This window comes from Alligator sinensis, unplaced genomic scaffold (assembly GCF_000455745.1).
Source record: "Alligator sinensis unplaced genomic scaffold, ASM45574v1 scaffold15_1, whole genome shotgun sequence".
NCBI lineage: Eukaryota > Metazoa > Chordata > Crocodylia > Alligatoridae > Alligator > Alligator sinensis.
In genome coordinates, this window is record NW_005842307.1 from 909,673 (window position 1) to 928,555 (window position 18,883).

General features: G+C 42.5%; 1 protein-coding gene across 7 annotated transcripts in view; it reads right to left on the reverse strand.

Annotated features, from left to right (window-relative positions):
- LOC102384210 (potassium voltage-gated channel subfamily KQT member 1-like) overlaps positions 1 to 18,883 on the reverse strand; it is an 856,087-nt gene that overhangs the window by 739,404 nt on the left and 97,800 nt on the right. For all 7 annotated transcript variants that reach the window (XR_003095170.1, XM_025209778.1, XM_025209777.1 and 4 more), the window contains exon 4: positions 9,618 to 9,744. Coding sequence is in view for 6 of the 7 variants with exons in the window: in XM_025209778.1 (XP_025065563.1) it covers positions 9,618 to 9,744 (127 nt within the window). In the remaining variant the exon portion in view is untranslated. The remainder of the gene's footprint in view (positions 1 to 9,617; positions 9,745 to 18,883) is intronic.

An 18,883-nucleotide genomic window follows, 5' to 3' on the forward strand; every position in this document is an offset into this window, starting at 1 on the left:
CATAATCCCTTCTGCATACATTACACAGGATAGACCTAGTCTAGATATGAATTAGGGTTATATAGCAAAGGATGCTATTGTCTGTGGAACTGTTGTTGCATTTGTTGCAATAATTGGAATATTGTAAATGAGGCAGGAGATTGCCTCTTGGTAATGGCCCTGGGGATGTTATCATGGGAAACTGGTTTCCATCCCACTTGTGTGAGGGTTTCTGTGTGGTACTAGTCTAGTCAAGCAGCAGAGCTGTGCTGCTACCCAGCATGTCCACAGGTAGCAGATAGTGGAATGACCTTCAGGGAAGATCACTTAAGAAATAAGTGATGAAGAAGCAGTCATGGACCAATCAGTGGCAGCACCACCAGGATGTGGTGAGGACAGTATATGGTAATGCTTTCCTCCCTGAAAAGCCACATACAGCAAAAGCTGTGTTAACCAACATGCCGGCTTGTAAGGGAAAAGTGCCCACTGTGGGCACTTCCGGTTTCGCAGAGCCTCCACAGTCCGGGGGAAAGCAGGCTGTGCTGCCAAGCCCTCATGGCCCGTGCCATAGCAGGCTGCACAGGTCCCCCCTCCCTGTCCCTCGGAGCCCACAGGAGGGGCGGCAATGTGGCGGGAGGGGCAGCAACACGGCAGGAGGGGCAGCGACACCCCAGATGCAGCGGAACAGGCGGGACATCTATCTAAAGATGCTTGTTTGGGCCGCTCAGTTATCTGAAATATTTTATCTGGCACCCTCCATACCCCGTGGGTGCTGGATAACAAAGCTTTTACTGTATATCCTTTTGACAGTGCTGTAACATGGTGAGTACAGCTTACCACTATAATAAGCCTGTCCAGGTCCCAGCCATGGGCCTACAAGTCCTCAATGGCAAAGCATGTGAAAGAATATGTTAGAATCTCAGTGGCTGCGAAGGTGGACAAAGGCTGCAGTGGAACAAGATTTCCAATTGTCTTGGCCTACTTGCCATTGGATCCAAGGTCCCGTATTGTGAGGAACCACTTGGAAGCTAATGTGTAGTAGCTTCTCCATAAAAGAAATCATGCACAAACAACTTCCATGAAAACTGCTTTAGCTCATTTTTTCAAGCCCTTTGGCAACCAGCTGGTAATGATGGGAGAAGGATGTCAGGCCTGGAAGTTTCTAGTCATGAACTGGCATGAAGGCAGCAGTTACAACCAAGATGTCTAGCACTTGGATGAGGAAGGAGTGCGATTCGGCAGCTGTAACTGCGATTGAGCAACCCTCTTCAGAATCCACTCTGCTCACCCCACATGAGGTAGGGGCTAGAAAAGGTGCCTTAAATATAGTCTGCCTACCTTTTTTCCTGACTGGATAACTGCATCCAGTGGGATCACCTTTACAGCAGTTGAAATCAACAAAGATGCACAATCCATTTGGGGATCTAGAACATCAGGACACACTCCTGCACAATCGTGATGATGAATGCCTAGAGTGCCACAGTGTAATTGTGGCTCAAACTTAGGTGACATAACATTGACATGTTGCACTGAGCAAGACTTGGCAAGTGTGAGACAGGAAGCTCAAAGGACATATACTCTCGACTGGAAGGGTAAACAGGAAGGAGAACAACAACTTCATGAAGTTGACCTTGTCATTAAGAATGAACTTGTATACCAATTTAATGAGTTCCCTATCAGAATTAATGAGCGCCTCATGATCATCTCAAATTGGCAGGGAGCCAATATGCCACTGTCATCAGTATGTATGCCTTGACTCTTGATACCATTGATGAAACCAAGGAGGAATTCTATGCCAACCTTTTCCAAGTCCCTTCTGACATTCTGGAGGGAGGATGAGCTTATTCTGCTCAGTAAATTTCAATGCCAGAGTCAGAAGGGACTTGAACTTCTGCAACAGAAACATCAGTAAGGAAGGACTGGGAAAGGTTAACTCCAATGGCATCCTCCTCTTGACCCAAATGCATGGATGGCAGAATGATGCCAAATGCAAGCAAAATAAATTGAATCGCCAACTATCCAAGACAGAGGTCTAAAGGAGGACCCATGATATGAAGAACAGATGGTGGGAAGATGAGACAAAGGAGAGTCAACTTCTTGCTGACATCCATGATATGCATGGCTTGTTTAGTGCCAGTAAAGCCATCTATAGTCCAAGCACTCAGGGACCAACCCCCTTGAGAGCTAAGGATGATAGAAAGCTGATCAAGGAAAGGGAAGCAATGAACATTAATTGGAGGGAGCATTTTGAAGACCTTCTCAATAAGAACTGTTTTTGATGGGAGTGCTCCCAATTCCATCCCACAATACTCAGTCAGAGATGATCTTGGAATCCTTCCAACCCTTGATAAGGTAAGGAAAGCCATCAAGCAGATAAAGAATGGCAAGGCATCTGGAACAGATGAAACCCCTGCTAAAATCTTCAAACAGGGGGAGAGAGGGGCTTACATCATGGTTCTGTGCCTTCATCTTAAGGATCTGGAATGATGAGGAAATCTCAGATGAGCTTAGGGATGCCATGACTAGGACAATCTTCAAGCTCCGTGGGGTTGCAGAGCCTCCAGTCACCGGGCTCTACTCCAAGCAGCTCCACCAGCCCCATGGAGCTCAGCCCAGTGGCAGGAGGTGGAGGAAGAGCCTGTAGTGGATCCACTTGGAGTGCAGCCCTGGCCAGTGCCTCTTCCCTGCCTCCCACTGCCAGTCTCAGGTCCATGGGGCTGGTGGAGCTGCTCTGAGTGCAACCCGGTGACAGGAGATGGGGAGAGCCAGGGCTGTGCTCTGAGCAGCTCTACCAGCCCCACGGAGCTCAACCTACCCTTCCAGCACTGCCAGACTCTTCCCAGGGGCACAGGCCCCCAGATCTGCATGCGGGATGACAGCAGGATGCTGCTACTGCCTGGGCCAGCAGCAGCACCAGTCTTCCTGGTGCTGGGCACGGGCTGCGCCCAGCACCAGTCCCAGGTAGCAGTGGCAACTTCCTGTCATCCCAAACACAGATCCAGGGGCTTGCACCCCCAGAAGTCTGGCACAGCCCCACATCCCTCCTGGAGGTGCAGGCCTCCAGATCTGTGCTCTGGATGGAGGCTGCAACTGCCAGCAAGTGACATGAGTTTTGCTTGTCAGCACCTTGAGGTTCAGTTTCCCAGAAACCCCTGCACCTATCTCCTTGAAACTTGGCAGACATCATGCCCCCAGAAGGGGCTATCATCCCTGCAATTTTCATCTGAATCAGGAAATGACAAAGTTATAGGCATTTTCATGGTTCCCCATTATAGCCTATGGGTGAAACGTCAAAATGCGTCAAAACCGTTTAGCTGTTTTGATGAAACAGAATAGTGCTTCACAAAATGAAACAAAATTAAATACTGTCCCTCTGAAATGACAAAAAAGTAGTCAAAATGAAATGGTGCTGTTTTGCACAGCCTAATGTCTACATGAAATGTTTACTGCCGAGGAGACTAATTAGCTCCATAGAAAAATCTCACATCTACACATGTGGCTCTATGAAGCTTCAGGAAACCAGTTAACTCCACAGCAGGATAGGACTTGTAAATACACATACTATCCTGCTGCATTGTCTTTTTACTCCACAGTAGCACACATGTAGATGTTGATGTGGCTGGCTGGGGCACAAGGGTGCTTCAGTGCCTGCCAGCTAGCCCAACATTAGAAAACCCTCATGCCCCAGCTAGCCCCTACACAGCAAGTTGAGCTATGTTGGAGCAGCCCTGGGCTGGCAAGTTGACCCCCTGGGCTCCCTACCACCCAGGACTGTTCTGACCCAGTTCAGCATACTGTGGTCCTAGGCACATGTGTAAATGCAGTACTGCTAGGACCAATAAACTGCAGCCCAATATGCATCCAAATTAATTGCTGTGCACTAATAGCATGTGTAAATGCACCCACAGTCATTTTAATATGGTATTAGTGTAGACTTACTGAATCACAATAGTTTGATTTTTACACTCCCTTCTTACTTTCCCAGTGGTTAGCCCAAGATGTCCTTTATTTTTATCTACTCCTGTCTAGTTGCCTTCTATCAAGCCTACATTAATAACCATGGTTCTGACATGGTCTGCTTTCTTCAATTTTAAAGGTAAAAACAACCAGGCTTCCAAAGGCATTATGCTGATAATCCCCTGTTCCAACAAAAATAAACAGTATTTGTACCTCTCATGTGGTCATGATCCCTTCCCTCATCTCATCCTCGTTTACTCTTAATCATTCTGAATTATGTTAAAAATGTTGCAGCCCTGTACACACAATTTGCCAATACTCAGCATTTAAGCTACGTGTACCCTTCAAGTGGCTATATAAACAGTGACTATTACAAATATGCAGTGTCAGAATACTGAATGCAGAAATTTGAAAACAGTTTGAAAGACTTACTCTTTTGCAATATATTTATATTGCTTCACCTTCTAACTCAGGAAGTGCTCCAAACTAGGTGAATCAGAGTTAGATGAATAATGTATTTTATTTTCCCTAATGAATATTAAAACAAAATATGAAGTATGTTTTACCAAGGTGTAAAGTTGTCACATTAATTCTCAAGAGTGGTTATTGGAAATGTAATTTCTCATTAAAATTTTGGTTTGGTCAAAAGGCCATTTTCTGTCAAAAAAAGATCCAACAGAAAAATTTTGACCAGTTCTAGTCAATTACCTTCTTTTATAATTGCTTCAAGACACAGACTTACTAGGAAAAATATTCAAAAACAGACACATTCCATATATATGATTAGCTCCATTAAAGATCAGACTGCAAATATATTTTTACAAGCCATTTTTTCATTGGAAAATATAGCTTAATCAAAATCTATACTTCTTTGTGGAAATATGTCTAATTGGTTTCAAATGGAAAGATTTCCCAGGTCCAAAGTGGAATTTCCAGTTAAACCAGTGGAAGATTCAGTAGTTAGGGCACTCGCCTGGGATGTGGAAGGGTATGGGTCAAATTTCTGCTCCAGTTTAAATTTAATTACTTATATAAAATGGAACAGTTCCAAGAAGAGGGACAGAGATATCCACTTCTGAATGAATAGCCAATAAGTATTCTGTGGGTAAGTATCTGGTAAGCAAAGTACTTACTCACAATGTGGTTCAAAATCCCAAATTTCAATCTTTGCAGAAATCATGTTGTATGCCAAGAACATTTATTATGCACTAGGTGGCAGTGTGGTGGAATATATTATTATACATAAATATGGATCAGATCTTCAGAAATTCATGATTTAAGCAAAAAGAAATGATAATGTTTTCAGGGTGGAAGGTGCCGAGACTACAGAAACATTAACTTAGGACAAAAGTATGTAAACAAGAGCAAGAAGATTAAGGTGCAATCACTTGGCCCCATATGTTTAGGGACTAAAGGAAAAGGGAACATAGACAGTTTTGTGTTTTGGGAACACCTAGTAAAGTTGTGGAAGTTTCAAGACAGGTCTTATCCACTTCTGAAACTCAGTAAAAGGAGATGCAATGAGAAATCAGGCAATATAGAAGAGAGCATGAGAGAGGGGTTCTTTGCTAAATGGACTAATCTGCTGGAGCCAACTAGCATAGCTAGAATCTCCTATGCTACCCTAGTTGCAAGTTTGCTTGTAATTGTAATTACTGTGTGGGTACAGTCATTAATAAGTATCTTAAACTTATTGTCTAATATACAGAGTTATTGGAAATAATATTCTAGAATGTTCACTTAATATAACAGTATAACTGTTACTGGCCTTTGAATTTAATAAAGGAAGTTAGCTGAATTACTGATGTGGTCAACTGAATTCCAGTAGTCATGCAGAGATAAAGCAAGATTTCCCATATCTTAGATGAGAGCCCTCACCACTGTTTATTATCAAGGGGTAAATAAGTCTCTTTCTCTGGTTTAAATTAAAAAATAAAAAAAAAAAGAAAGAAAAAAGACTGTGAAAGATCTTGGTTTCCTCCCAACAAAGAACAGAAAACAACTTTAAATTGTCTGGTCACTGCATGTAAATGAAGCAGCAAGAGCTTGTACCGGCCACCTACCACTTGACAAACTTTTTAATGCACTTCATTTGTTTGTTTTTGTATGCATTCAGACTTTCTCATGAGATTCAAGAACAGTATGACATCTCTCCATATTGTTCATTATACTTAAAGACGCATTTAAGAGCAGTTGTATTGCTGAAATTCTACTTCAGGATTCATACAGGTAGTGAAAGATCCTCCAGAACACTGCAAAAGTTCAGCTCACAGGTTCCCCCTCCAGCCTTATCCAAAGCATGAAGACAAATCCCAATGAACTGAAAATATAAGTTTCCAGCTCTCTCATGTAGAATTAGCATTTGAATGGGGACACAAGCATTAGGGCTGTGTGAAGCTTCAGTCCCCAATTCAATTCGGAGGAGATTTGGCCCAATTCAGTGGCCAGATCAAATCAGAGGACCCTTTAATCTCTCCGAATCAAAATCGGAACTCTCCAAATCGATTCAGAAAGATTCAGCGATTCGGATATGGACGTAGATTTAAATGTTTTTTCTACATACCTCTAGGTAGCAGGCAGGTCATGAACATTGTGATGCTGGTGCAGATGGAGCACCCCACATGACCATGCGGGAATTCCCAGCGCACTCAGCAGCAAACCCGGAAGTGGACCAGAAGCACTTCTGGTGCATTTCTGGGTCCGCCGGAGAGAGTGTGGGGGACCCCCCCATACCCTCCTCCCTGGCTTGGCAGCTGGTACTTCCTGGGTCTGGGGGGGCACCTGGGGTCCCCCCACAGACAAATCGCTGAGCTGGGGGGATGCAGGGGGGCCCCCGCGTGCTCCCCACCAGACCCGGAAGTTCTGGGTTCACCGCTGAGCACACATGGGCTCCCCCCGTGGTCCTGTGGGACACTCCATCTGCCCCAGTATCACAGCATTCATGAACCATGCCTGGTACCTTGAGGTATGTAGAAAAAACATTTAAAGCTGTGCCTGTGTCCGAATTGCTGATTCTCCAAATCAGCATTGAATCTTCAAATTCAGATTCAGCCGAATCAAAAATCGGGGACAGTGATCTGAAGCAATAAATCAAATTACTGTCCCCTATTTGGGCAAAATCCAATTCAAATAGGGCAGTTTTCGCACTTCCCTGCTTAGCATGCTACATCTGGGTTAGGGACAGAACTTACACATAAACCAGTTTAAGTGATCGGAAACTGGTTTACGTACGTAACAGAATAGAAGTTCAGTGCACATAAACCAGTTTCAAAATGTCTGAAACTGGTTTAAGATAAACCTGGTTGAATGTAGTATCAGACTTAACTGATTTAGGTCAAGCCAGTTTATGAAACTTCTGTCCCAGACCTCTTCCTGGTTCAAGCTGAACCAGAGTCCCCCCACCATCGCCCTGGACTGGGCTAAGCTGTGCTATCTGCTCTAGAGAGCAGGGCTGGCCCCACCCTTCTGCTTCCTAGCTGGAGCAGTGAAGGGTGGCTCACTGGCTGGCTTACAAGCCCCCCCAGGCAAACCCCGGTTGGGGTCTGGGGCCAGGGACGGGGGTTAGACTTCCCTGACCCTGAATACAGAGCTGCCCTCAGGGGAAGCAGGAAGAGGAAGCAAACACACATCCCAGGCTAACTATGTGCCAGAGAACTGTCGCACACCCCTGCCTCCCCCCCCCCCCCCCCCCCCCAACCGGTTTGAAAAGAAAGGCTTGATCTACATTTCCTGAATCCAAAGTGAATGTCTGTTCATTTGCTTATTGCTTCAATCTTTACAGCTTAGACTAGCCTGCAAAGACTGAATCAATTCAGCCTCTGGCTTTTGACTTAGCCCTGGTGTTATTTCTCTCACTGTAGGTGATATGCAAATTTACATGAAGAAGTATGCCCTTCAGAAAGTGTTTTTAAACTAAATGGGGTTGGGAGCAAAGGAAAGGAAAGGGTATAACAAGCAAAGCACAAAACACATGCATAGTTGCTTTTTTCACCTCCTCCTCCCTCCTACATAATACACTCAAAACTAACCCTCTGCTCCCTCCTCAACTCTGCTCAGCTGCCCCATTATGTCCTCCCATCCACATTAAGACCTTGCCTGAGAAATTAGGGTTAGGGGAAGATGATGAATGTAACACGTTAGGTGACCGAGGACCATTGCGATGCCCCCTATAGGGCACTACATCCCTGCCAGGCCCTCTCTCTCCCCTGTTTCTCAAGGTCTTTCCTTGTTTTCTCATCCTGATGGAAACTTCATGAAAGGGAGGCTGCTCTCAGAGACTGATGAGCCTAGGTTGCTCCCTCTTCCACAGTGTTCAACTCTCCTGATCTTCCTGGCTTTAAGGGCTTAATTCATGGCTCCAACCATCCCTTACACCACACCCATGCCTCACATATGTTATATATCATCACTCAGTCAGGACACTTGTCCCCTAAAGCCACCAGGCCACCTCAGGCCTTTATTCCCATGTTGAGGCTACAGCCTTCCTTGTTTCTGCTACTCTACTCTAGCTGGCCCCTTAGCCAAGGCCCACTTCTCTGGAGCTGGCTTCCAGGCTTCAACCCTTATCTTGCTCTCCAGGGCCTTCATCTCTGCCCCACTCAGGCTCCAGGCCACCTGGCCCTAAACTCTGCCCCTCGTTGAGCTATCTGCACCAATCTTGGGCTCCAAGCCCTCTGACTGCAAGCTCAACCCTCCTCTGAGCTATCTCTCCCCTTTCTGGGCACTACTGGACTCCCAAGACCCTGTCTACACTTTGATTCTGACCCCTGGCAAGGCTCAAGGCAGTCACGTGACCCTCAGGCACTAATGGGACCTCCAAACTACCCATTTCTAGTACCAACAGAACTACTGGTTAAAATACAAACACAAATTTAAGCCTTTTGGCAGCAATACAAACACCCAGCCCATTGGCTGCCTATCATACTTCTTCCAGGCCCTGAATCAGGTCCCTCAGGTTGTTTTCCCAAAGCTCCCTGCTAGGCAACCATCAGTATCAGCCATCTCACAGCAAGGCTTCTTCACCCCACTGCTCTCCAGGTCTAACTCCCTGCTCTGGCTCATAGTCCTGAAGTCCTGCTCCTTTCTGGTCATGTGACTCCTCTGACAGCTGACTTGACCATAGGACTGTTCCTTAACCTCCACTCTGCTGGTTGCCTGTGCTACAAAAATCCTGCCCTTAAATGAGGCCATACCACTTTCCCTGTTACAGTGACCATGTGACTAAAGATATCCAAAAGTAGGGGGAAAGATTCTCTCAGAAGGAAATTCCCCATGCCATCTTACCTATCCTCTACAGCAATACAAAGATACTGCTGCTCCCTCTCCTCCCCACCAGGGAAACAATATATGGATAGGATTATCCCTGATCAATTAGTTTTATGCATAGACAGAAGACAAATCCATAAATGTTCTTTCAAGAAATCCAATATTAGTTCTACAATTTATTAGTATTATAGTACCACCTAGCCCAATTGAGCTCAGAGCTTACTGAGCTGGGCACAGTACCAACACATAGTGAAAGAGTCTCTGCCCCATACAGGCAAGGTAACCAAGTTGAAGAGAGTGACAGACTCAGAAGGACAGAAGAATTCAAGTCTATTGTTATGTTCTCGTGCAGCAACTCAACATTTGCTCCTTAAACTAGATACTAAACAGAGAAGTGTCAAAAATAGGACTCTTACCAATAATTGATATTGGCTTTCTGGCAAAACGTACTCTTCCCTTCAAGCCAACATATTTACTTCTGCAACCTGCCGACCATAGCCGCACCACATATTCAGCACCAAAAAATACAACCAGAACAATTTCCTGTGGGAATTGAAAAACATAAGCTGTAAATATTGTATTTTGTTAATCTACAATTTGTAAACTTAAATTTCTCTCCTCCTCCTGAAATCCCTTCTACAGATAACCCCAACAAGGTTTTTGCTTTTTTTTTTATTGGCGGGGAAGGAGGATAGAAGGGAGGCGTTTGTTTCTTTGTTTAGTAGCAAATTAAAAATGGAACACTGCCAGAACATTTTTACTTGTAGAGAAAAATGCTCATCAGCATAATTGAATGAGGCAGAAATCTGGCCCCAAGTTCCATATTGCTTGAGCAGAAAGCTCAAAGCTGAGGGTGCTTTCCCATTCCCTTCAGCCATTATTGTAGCAGGGTGTACTGAGAGAAGTCACAGCACACATCATTTTACTTTGTCGAATTACTCATTAAGTAGTGAAACACCAAGGGGTGGGAAAACAGAAGCACATTTTTTTTAAAAAAACAACTAACAAATAATGAGCTAAGTAAAAGGTAAGAAGCATAAACTGAAAATTAATTAACTAGTGTGTATGCAGAAAATTCAATACATCGTAAAAATTTACTTGGCAATCTAAAGCTTATTATTGCTTACTTAAATTTAAGGTAGTGCTCTGTGAAAAATTTGACACTACCTTATATCCAGCAGCTGGGTCACCAAGATAGAGGGAAATTCTTTTTACAAATTGGTCAAAGTGGATTAGTTGAAGACCACAATTTATGTAGACTGAGGCAAACTTCACTTCCTCCTTGCTTTCCTCTACCACGTTTGCAATGTGGTTGTCCAAGCACGCAATTTCTTGGGTGGCTTCCAGTCCAAAATGCATTCAGTAACTCGAAGCTACCAAACATCTAATTTGCAAACCCATAATAAGCTTTGAAAAATATTTGCAGTTATGTTTGAATTAAAATGTAATCTGCATCTTGGGAGTTCTTAAAGCACACAAGAAGAACACATTACAATTTTCACTGAACACCAAGAGGAAACTATTCAGAGTAGTAATTGCAAGGACAAGCAGAGGTTGTAGCAGTTTAAAACTAGGGAGGAAAGAATAGGTTTGGGTAAAAGAACCATCAGTTTAAGGAAAGTAACTAAAATTTACAGGAGTTCGCAAAATCCCACTCACTCAATTTGCTGAAATTTTTAAGCAAACTTAGTAACCAAAGTTCATTGAAATTTGTCAGGTCTTTTATTCAGAAGGACTTCCTTAATTTCATAGAATCATAGAAAATTAGGGCTGGAAAGGACCTCAGGAGGTCATCTAGTCCAACCCCCTCCTCAAAGCAGGACCATCCCCAATTAGATCATCCCAGCCAAAGCTGTCTAGTCGAGTCTTAAAAATCTCCAAGGATGGAGATTTCACCACCACTCTAGGTAACCTGTTCCAGTGATTCACCACCCTCCTAGTGAGAGAGTTTTTTTCTAATATCCAACCTAAACTTTCCTGGCTGCAACTTGAGACCATTGTTCCTCATTCTGTCATGTCACCACTGAGAACAGTCTCTCTGTCCTCTTTGGACCCACCCTTCAGGTAGTTAAAGGCTTCTATCAAATTCCCCCTCAGTTTTCTCTTCTGCAGACTAAATAAGCCCAGTTCCCTCAGCCTCTCCTCAGAAGTCATGGGCCCCAGACCCCTAACCATTTTCATCGTCCTCTGCTGGACTCTCTCCAACTTGTCCACATCCTTTCTGTAGCAGGGGGCCCAAAACTGGACACAATACTCTGGGTGTGGCCTCACCAGTGCAGAATAGAGGGGAAGAATCACTTCACTCAATCTGCTGGCAACACTCCTACCAGTGCAGCCCAGTATGCTGTTGGCTTTCTTGGCAACAAGAGCACACTGTTGACTCATACTCAGCTTCATAGGTGATGCATTGGGACTGGCCCTCTCTGGCGAGGGAGTGGGGAGCACTGGCTGGTGCCCCTCCTGAGAAGCACCAGCAGCGCTTCCGGTTTTGTCGGCAATCGTCCACTGGAGGACCCCTCCCCCCAGTTGGTGATAGGCTGCTGGTGCCCCCCCAGACTCAGGAGGCACCAGTTGCCAATTACCAGCTTCTTTGCCACTGTAACCCCCATGTCCTTTTCTGCAGAACTGCTGCTTAGCCAGTTGGTCCCAAGCCTGTATTGATACATGGGATTGTTCCATCTTAAGTGCAGGACGTTGCACTTGTCCTTGTTGATCCTCATGAGATCGCTTTTGTCCCAATCCTCCAGTTTGTCAGGATCACTCTAAATCCTAGACCTAGCCTCCAGCATATCTACCCTTCTCTGCAGCTTTGTGTCATCCAAAACTTGCTGAGGGTGCACTCCATCCCATCGTCCACATCATTAATGAAGGTATTAAACAATACTGGCCTCAGGACCAACCCCTGGGGCACTCCACTTGATGCCAGCTGCAAACTAGACTTTGAGTCTTTGATCACTACCAGTGTCAAGCCCAGTGACCCAGGCAGCTTTCATCCAAGTTACAATCCATTCATCCAACCCATACTTCCTTAGTTTGCTTTCAAGAAAGTTGTGGGAGACCAGATCAAAAACCTTGCTACAGTCAAGGTATATCAGGTCCACTGTTTTTCTTACATCCACAGAGCCAGTCATCTCATCATAGAAGGCAATCTGGTTGATCAGGCAATTTATGTTTCTATAACCATTTTGGGTGTGTGCTTATATGCACATTGGCAGTATGCATACTGCCATCAACTCACCACACACATGCAAGGAAGAGAGATCATGGTTTCCTCTCAGCATGAGGTCCGCTTTAGATCAGATAAATTACTTGTACGTTGCCTGATCTCAACATGCACCACATATTAGAATGGCCATCATTATTCTGTTACTTATTATTTAGAAATAAATATTTTGTCAAAAAGCACATATGGTGTGGCAACCTTCCATTTTAGGTATGTGAACTGAATGTTGTTTCAAAGTAGAATCAACCAATGCTATGCCTTTGATTAGGCAAAGTTGTTATTTAAAGGAGGCAAGGTCTTTGTCTTTTCTGATGCTAGCTCTGCCTATTGATTTAGAGGTAGAAGCACCTCACTTAGGAGAACATTTCTGAAGATAGCCACTTCTTTCTTGCCTTCCAACACATGGTCTTTTGAGACAAAGAACTGAACAGCAGCACTGTTTGGACATACCCCCAGGATGCCTCTGTAAAATTTAACATTCACTCTATGGCCAAGTACAGACATTACAGTTTTACTGGTGCAAGTGGTTGCAAACTGGTCTATACCCACAACAGAACAGAAATCCAGCATACTGGTTTAGAAATGGCAGAACTATTTTCCCCCCTCTCCCTCCACCAAAGGGCAAATGTGTGTTCTGTTCATTACCAATCTAAACTACACCTCTTATAGAAAACCGTATAACTTAGATTGATTCCACCTTGAACTTTTTTAATGTCTGTACCTAGCCTATGTACAAAGACCTGCTGAATTCATGGCAGAAGTGGACTGCAGTGAATCATGCAGGTTTAATCTTGCAGGTTACCCAATGGGCCTTCTCCCTACACCCCCATTGATTGACAGAGGGGCCCCACCACTCATTCCTGACAGACAGGGAGGCAAAAACGTGGTTTTAAATATGGCACTGTTTTTGCCTCCCAGCCAGTCAGCAACAAACAACAGAAACATTGGGGTCCCTCAGGCAACAGCAAGGGAGAACAGGGTGTGCAGGGGAACCTGCAAGATTCAAGGAGCTGCCACACAGCCCACTTCTGCCATGAAGTCAGTAGGTCCCTACCTATATGTGCCCAGGCTCAGCAACAAGGTAGAATAAGTGAACAGGGTTTGTTTCTCAGCAACAATTCCTGGTTCAACCAGAAAGTGATATAGGCTTGACCTTGGACATGGAGTAAAAGCTTGCAGACTCATGAGACTGAGTTGATAGCTCTAGCATACACCATGGAAAGGACAAGATTATTAGGACAACTGAAACAAAAGTATGCCATATCAAGGAAACAAAAAGCATGCTTCCCTTCCTCCTTGGTGTAAGCATCTCTGACTCAAACTTTAAGAAGACTATTTCCATTTAAATACTCTATTTCTTCCAAGGTTAATAATCTGGTGAAAATGCTATGTGGGGTTCAACTAAGAATTTCCACTAGCAAAAATAGGTACAGGAGCTGAGGAACCAAAGGACTTGTAATTTTGAGAATTTTACTCGTGGTTACTACTGGAAGTTTTCTAAACATTTGAAAAAGAGTTGTTTGTTTGACCAGTAAGACCTTTGTCCTCAGAACAGGTTGCACAATGTATGGTTCCACACCAAACCAGATTCTATCACATCCTTTGAAGCCATATTTAAGTCAATGAGGTTCACACAGAGGTAACTAAGGACAGAATAAGTCTTTGTTAGAAGGAGAAAATGTCCTCTTCCAGAAATGTGAAATGAATTACTGGTCTCAGTCCATTTCTTAGTGGACAGAGGACTGCATGACCAAAACCACAGCAGTTAACACATTCGTTGGCAGTCTAAACAGAAAAGTCAAAGATCAAATGGGCATAGAAACTGGACAAACATCACAGCTCTATAGGTGGTCCTCCCAAATCAGGAAGTAGAAATATTGTGGTAGCAGTATTGTGCAAGTATGTAGTGCTTCTGGGTACATTTTCCCCCAATAGAAAGAATTCATCCATTTCCAAGGCTGTCAAATCAATCAACATTCACCTCACTCAATTTACCTTAAAATTTTAAGGAAAATCCACCTCCTCTTCCTATGCACACATTGGAATATTTTTATTTATTGCATCTGATTCACCTTTGGTTTCTGCTAAGGAAAATGTAACTTTCCTGATGGTTAAAAATCTGTTCTCATTGAAGTTGGCAAAGTGCATTGGGGAGGTGAGGATCAATGTGTGTGCAAAGCTAAGAAAACAGCACAAATTAAAAATGAATACCTGAAAAAGGTGCATCAGAGAGAATAAGCCAGATATGTCTCTGGTTTAATTCAACTGTAGTCACATCTGACAACTATTTTTGACAGGGATTTCCAACTTTCTAAAATATTCCAAATCTCCCATGTCATACCCACTTTCCACCACCACCCCACCCTTGATTTTGGACAATGTTTTTCCTTCTCCCCATGTATGTGGGAAGGGGTGGGGGGGAACAACTTGAAAGAAAATTGGATGTTTTTTGTCAACTAGAAAGCCAACCAACCACGTTGGCAAACTGGTAATCAACAAGAACAAATCTTTACCAGCATGGAGGTAAAGATGTCAGGATCTAGACAACTGTGGCTATAAGATTTCCCGGATTGAAATATACCTGCTAAGGGATGGAGGCCTACATTATCTCAGCAATTTCTTATAATTGTTCCTTTGCTCTGTGGCAAGGGGAAAGTGAAGCAATGTGTACTGCAAACAGAATAGTTGTGCTGTACTTTGTCAGGGTGTTTGCCATGAGTCAAAGGACAAGGAAACCTGGAGCAAAAGGCGCTTCTTGCAAGAGGGATTTCAATTTCAAAAAAGGGGTTATTATAGCATAGATTAATGTATCCATAAACACGCACCTTTTACTTCTTCATTTGGGATGCTGAAGTCTTATTTAAAATCATCGTCCTAGAATATTTTGGGGATATCTTTACTTGGACCAACTGTAGAGCTGGGATATAGTTAAACAAGTTTTTGAGTGCAAAGCATCGAACCTGAAGAAGGCCTTGTATTCAAAAGCTTGTTTAACTTTATTCCAGCTATACAGTTGGTCCAAAAGATATCACCCACAAAGATCCTTGCCACTAGTATAATTCCTGGACTATCATGGCTACAGCATCACCCCAACACTACTTAAAATGTTCACAGACTTCTTAGCACAAAAGATTTATTGGAAGATCCAAAAAAGAATAAGGACAGCTTGGAAGGGAAAGGCACAGGGCAAATAATGTCTAATAGTTTACAATTGAAAGGCAGCCAAATAGGGACCTTTTGAGCTCTGGTCATCAATTCATGCATTACTATGTTTTGAATGTCCTGCTAAAACATCCGTCATGCCCAAAAGTAAAATTCCTTATGCCCTAGGTACCTGAATTGTAAGTTATGTAAATGAATGGGTAAAAATTAAATTTACAGCTGAGAACTCACAATATGCCCCAGCACAGCTAAAGATATGCTGCATCAGGGAAGAAACAGAAGGGAGTGAGTTCGGCTAGAGTGATTAAAGTGCACACATGTAAAAGGAGAGTATTTTCTCAGCTGCAGCTGTGTTTGAGGTGGAAAGCACACACAAGGCTCTCTTCACTTTTTTCTACTGGCATATTTAGGTGCTTGGGTAAAAGGAGGAAGTGGGATGGCTAAATGAATAGAGTTCTCATGAAGATTCAATCAAGGAATGTCAGCACAAAACAATGAAGCCTCAGAATCTGGCATAGAGGTTTAATGGCTCCAGTGTTTGCACAAATGTGCTTATGTCCGAAATTTAATCTGATAAACTGTCTTCAACGTTTTCATGTCCTTAGAGTTGAAAATGTCAGGTTAACAACCTGCTTAGTTAAAGACAACTCAAAGGGTATGAAAAATCAACCTGCATGGAAAGCTTGCACATCTCATCAAGTCTTACAGTTATGAACAAGACTGATGTTAAATCTGAAACCATCAATAAAAAGAACAGTTCTCAAAGAATATTCCTCACAAAGGAAAGATGTCTGCAGATTTTTTGGATCTCCTACCACATCATTAACTTTTTATTTATATTAATTTGTTTAGCATAAAACTGATAAGTTTAATAGAATAAAAAGGTATTTGTATGTAAACAGATCTCCTCCTTCTGGTCTATCCAGAATTTGATAGGGCTACACTAATGCCAAGTAGTATTTGCTTGGTCCTCAAGTTTATCAACACTCTCTACAACACCATCTTCTGCAGGTTAATGAGAAAAGTAGCAACTCTATGCTCCAGTATTTGGTTCAGACACATTACCACTGGAGTTAAATCTGAGGGTTGTTGTACTCATTTTTAGTTCTGAAGTACCTTTAAAAAGGCTGAACACTGTCCTGAGGAAAAGCATGCACATCCTGAATGATGAAACAGAATTCTTCATAACAGTACTCAATATGTAAAAAAGGAGTTTAAGACACTTGGAAGACTAAAGTTAATAACAAGCTTCAAAGAAATAGCTAATTTGAACAATTTATTAGGTATGGCCTGGAAACCGAAGTCCTGTATTTATCCATAGATTCAAGAGTAGTAGTACAAGATTACCTAAAGTTACCCCATCAATATGCTTCAGTCCCAATCTGGATGGACCACCACTAGCTGGAAGGGGAAGGGTGTAGTCTTGCTTTTTAATGGCACCTATCCAAAATTAATATCCATTTCAAAAAGTTTAAACACTCATCTATGTGTTTCTTAACCTCTTAATTTGGGAGGCTCTGGGAGAATTCTTGGTTTGCAATTTTTCCACTCCTTACCTCCCCCACGTCCAACTACAAATATTTGTCTAGTCTTGAGGACTTTACATAAATTCCCTCAGATTTGAATGGGAGTTAGCTAGAGTGGAAACTAAAGTCTGAATCAATATATCATGATCTGGCCCTTGGTTAATGCCTCCCTAGAAATTATAGATATAGATATAATTTAATTTCACGGTTATTTTAACTTTGTACATTAGAGAAGTGTGCAACATCTTGCAATTAGCCAGGAAAACAAATTCTAGGGCAACAAAATGGTGGCATTTCATGGCCATAGCTATATCAACAACTAAAAAGCTCTAGATCACATACAGTATTATATTTACATATAATTAACTAGATGGTCCAACTCTGGGGGATGCCTCTAATGGTGGCAGGAAGCCCCCCAAAACATCCCATGCACCTGCTCCATTTGAAGACATCAATCCTAGAAAAGAAGCTAGACAGGTCCAGCATAGCCCTGGGACCCCATTGCTTGTTTTGTTTCTAATAGATGCAACCTGGCTTTGAACCAGGGGTTTCTCCCAGCTTCCTCTGCAGCCTTTTATTTGGGATTAGGTCTACTATTAATCTGCCCCAGCGTAGCATTTTCTATGTCATTTGAACCACTGCACTATAAAATAAAATATTACTGTTTGTTTTATTATCCATTACAAAATCACTGGCCTTAGTTGTGGACCAGGAAACTATTGTGCCATCATGACACAAAATCCTGAATAAAAAGCATTCACTGCTCCAGAAATCTTACAATTAAAAGTAGAAGAATGACAGATGGGGTGGAGGGTGGGCAGAGATGAAGGGAACAATATGATTGCATTTGTTACTTATCTCAGCACCAAACATTCTAAACTCATGGAAAGTTTTAAGGAGAGATTTGAAGGAAAATTATTCAGCCACTATAGTTTTAAAAACATATTATTGGAACTCAAAATATATATTTTTACAAAATTAAAATCAATGCACTGTGGATATAAATAAACATTGCTCAAGATGACATAGCATTAGCAAAGTATCTTAAAGCATAGGCTAATATATCAATTGCTTTCTTCACCTGTGTCAGAATACTGAACTTGTACTTCAGAAAAAGTTTGTTCGTCTTATGCTGTGCTTTTCAACATTTAAATCTTGATTGTGCTGTTGAAAGAGAGTCATCTATCCTTCTTTAACAATACATACGAAAAACTAAATATTTAAAAATGGTCCTTTTTTGTCTCTTGTAAATAACTATGGTGACCTCTTCTGGTAGAAAGATAAATTTCTAACAGTCAAAGCATTCAGTACAGGAGCCCTCAAATTGGGAAAGAAGAGTTGTTTAGAAATTGTACACCATTCATTCAACAACTTTTAATATTTTATAACACCCCTCCCATAGAGATTTCTATACAAATTGTATACAACAAAGAGGACAGCTATCTATGCAGGAGGCAGCATATAATGAACAATGAAAAAGGTGATAATTTTAAAGAGAAAAAAATATTGTTATCTTTATTTAACTATCTCCCAAGCCAGACAGAGAAGAAAATGATGGAAATGTATGCTTAGAATATTAACATGGGGAATATTTAAAAACAGGGAGAGTTTTGAACTCTAAAAAGCAGAATTTAATAAGAAGAGTTTTATAGAAAGCACTAGCCAATTGCCCATCATGGAAGACAGAGTGTTTAAGGCAGTGTTTACATGCCCCACCCCATCCCCCACTCACCCTTCAAGGCCGGCCATGTAAACAGTCCCTCTGCCACCG